Raw genomic sequence first — 1,166 nt, 5'->3', positions numbered from 1 at the left:
TGCTTTGCCTTGGAAAGCACAGGTAACAGCTTAGAGAAAGGGCTGAGGTCCCATTTTCAGATCCTATCATGTCTCGTGTTTCTTAGCTGAGGGGATATAGAAGTGGAGGGAGAACATGCTCCTCTGGTTTCAAGTGCTCCGGTTTCCTATTCTGATGGCAGAGCATGGCTGGATGGTTTGCCAACTCATGTGTGTGCCTCATAGCAAATTCCTTTAGCCTTCTAGTGAGTAAACTTTCCCCGATTCTGGAAGTCAATGATCATTTGTTTCACAGTTAAATTTCACTGCCTTCTATGGATCGTCCTAAAGGTTTGAGCAGAAAGCTAGGATAGGTAGGGCCAGAGCCTTCTAATCAGAAACCATCTTAAAATGGCAGGTGTTCATTATTTAAAGTTCTTAGATTAGTACAATTGGGTGAAAATAATTCTTAGTTTAGACTTAAAGGCAAGTATGAAAATGAGGGGTCTACAATTTATACATTGTTTACTGCCTAGAAAATAAAGATGAATTGATATTTTCATACCTCGTCTGCCATGCACTACTTCTAAAGACGGACACGTGATTCACAATCTGGGGTTACTGTTGACATCAAGAGACAAGGAAGCAACAAGCATCCTAGCCCTTGAGTTTGCACTGGTGATTTTTTAAAGAAGATATTGCACTCTCTAGAGAACCAAACTTGGGTAGATGTCAACGTGACCCGTACTGCCACATATCTCACCTGAATCTCAGTCTTCACTTTCAGCACTGTTGGTTTTCAGGGGCTGTCTTCTTTCTTGTTGCAGCCTGTTTGCAATATTCAGAAAGAGAGACAACAGAGAACGTGTGACGTAATGTTTGTTATATCGCCGAAGTGGACAACATGTGTAAACGAGAGTACAGTTTAGAGATGAGCTTGTGACGGGGGCAATCGCTTCACCTCTCTGAGTTTCGGAGCCTTCCTTTTTGTGAAGATAGTGATAAGACCGCACTGCTGAAAGAATGTTGCTTTTTTCTTCTGCATGTGTGGTGATACAGAGAGATAAAGAGTGCTTTCCCTGATCAATAAGAGGGTCTTGTGGTAGCCAAGGAGGCTAGTTTGGATTTCTAGCATGAAAAGTGGGGAAATATGGGCCCACAAGAGGTCATCCCATGCCTGGCACCTTCTTCTCACAACTCTTGCTTGA

At 42.7% G+C, this 1,166-nt stretch overlaps 1 protein-coding gene across 1 annotated transcript in view; it reads right to left on the bottom strand.

Moving 5' to 3' along the window:
* Window positions 1-623: 623 nt before the first annotated feature.
* Window positions 624-1,166, bottom strand: part of ZDHHC11 (zinc finger, DHHC-type containing 11) — a 60,908-nt gene continuing 60,365 nt past the window's right edge. Inside the window, exon 8 of the mRNA XM_011953149.1 lies at window positions 624-786. Within this exon, the coding sequence (XP_011808539.1) occupies window positions 729-786 (58 nt within the window). The 3' untranslated portion in view covers window positions 624-728. The remainder of the gene's footprint in view (window positions 787-1,166) is intronic.

This window comes from Colobus angolensis, unplaced genomic scaffold (genome assembly GCF_000951035.1).
Source record: "Colobus angolensis palliatus isolate OR3802 unplaced genomic scaffold, Cang.pa_1.0 Scaffold358, whole genome shotgun sequence".
In the NCBI taxonomy this organism is placed as follows: Eukaryota; Metazoa; Chordata; class Mammalia; order Primates; family Cercopithecidae; genus Colobus; species Colobus angolensis.
The sequence above is the reverse complement of the archived record's forward strand: the minus strand, read 5'-3'. Positions and strand labels throughout refer to the sequence as shown.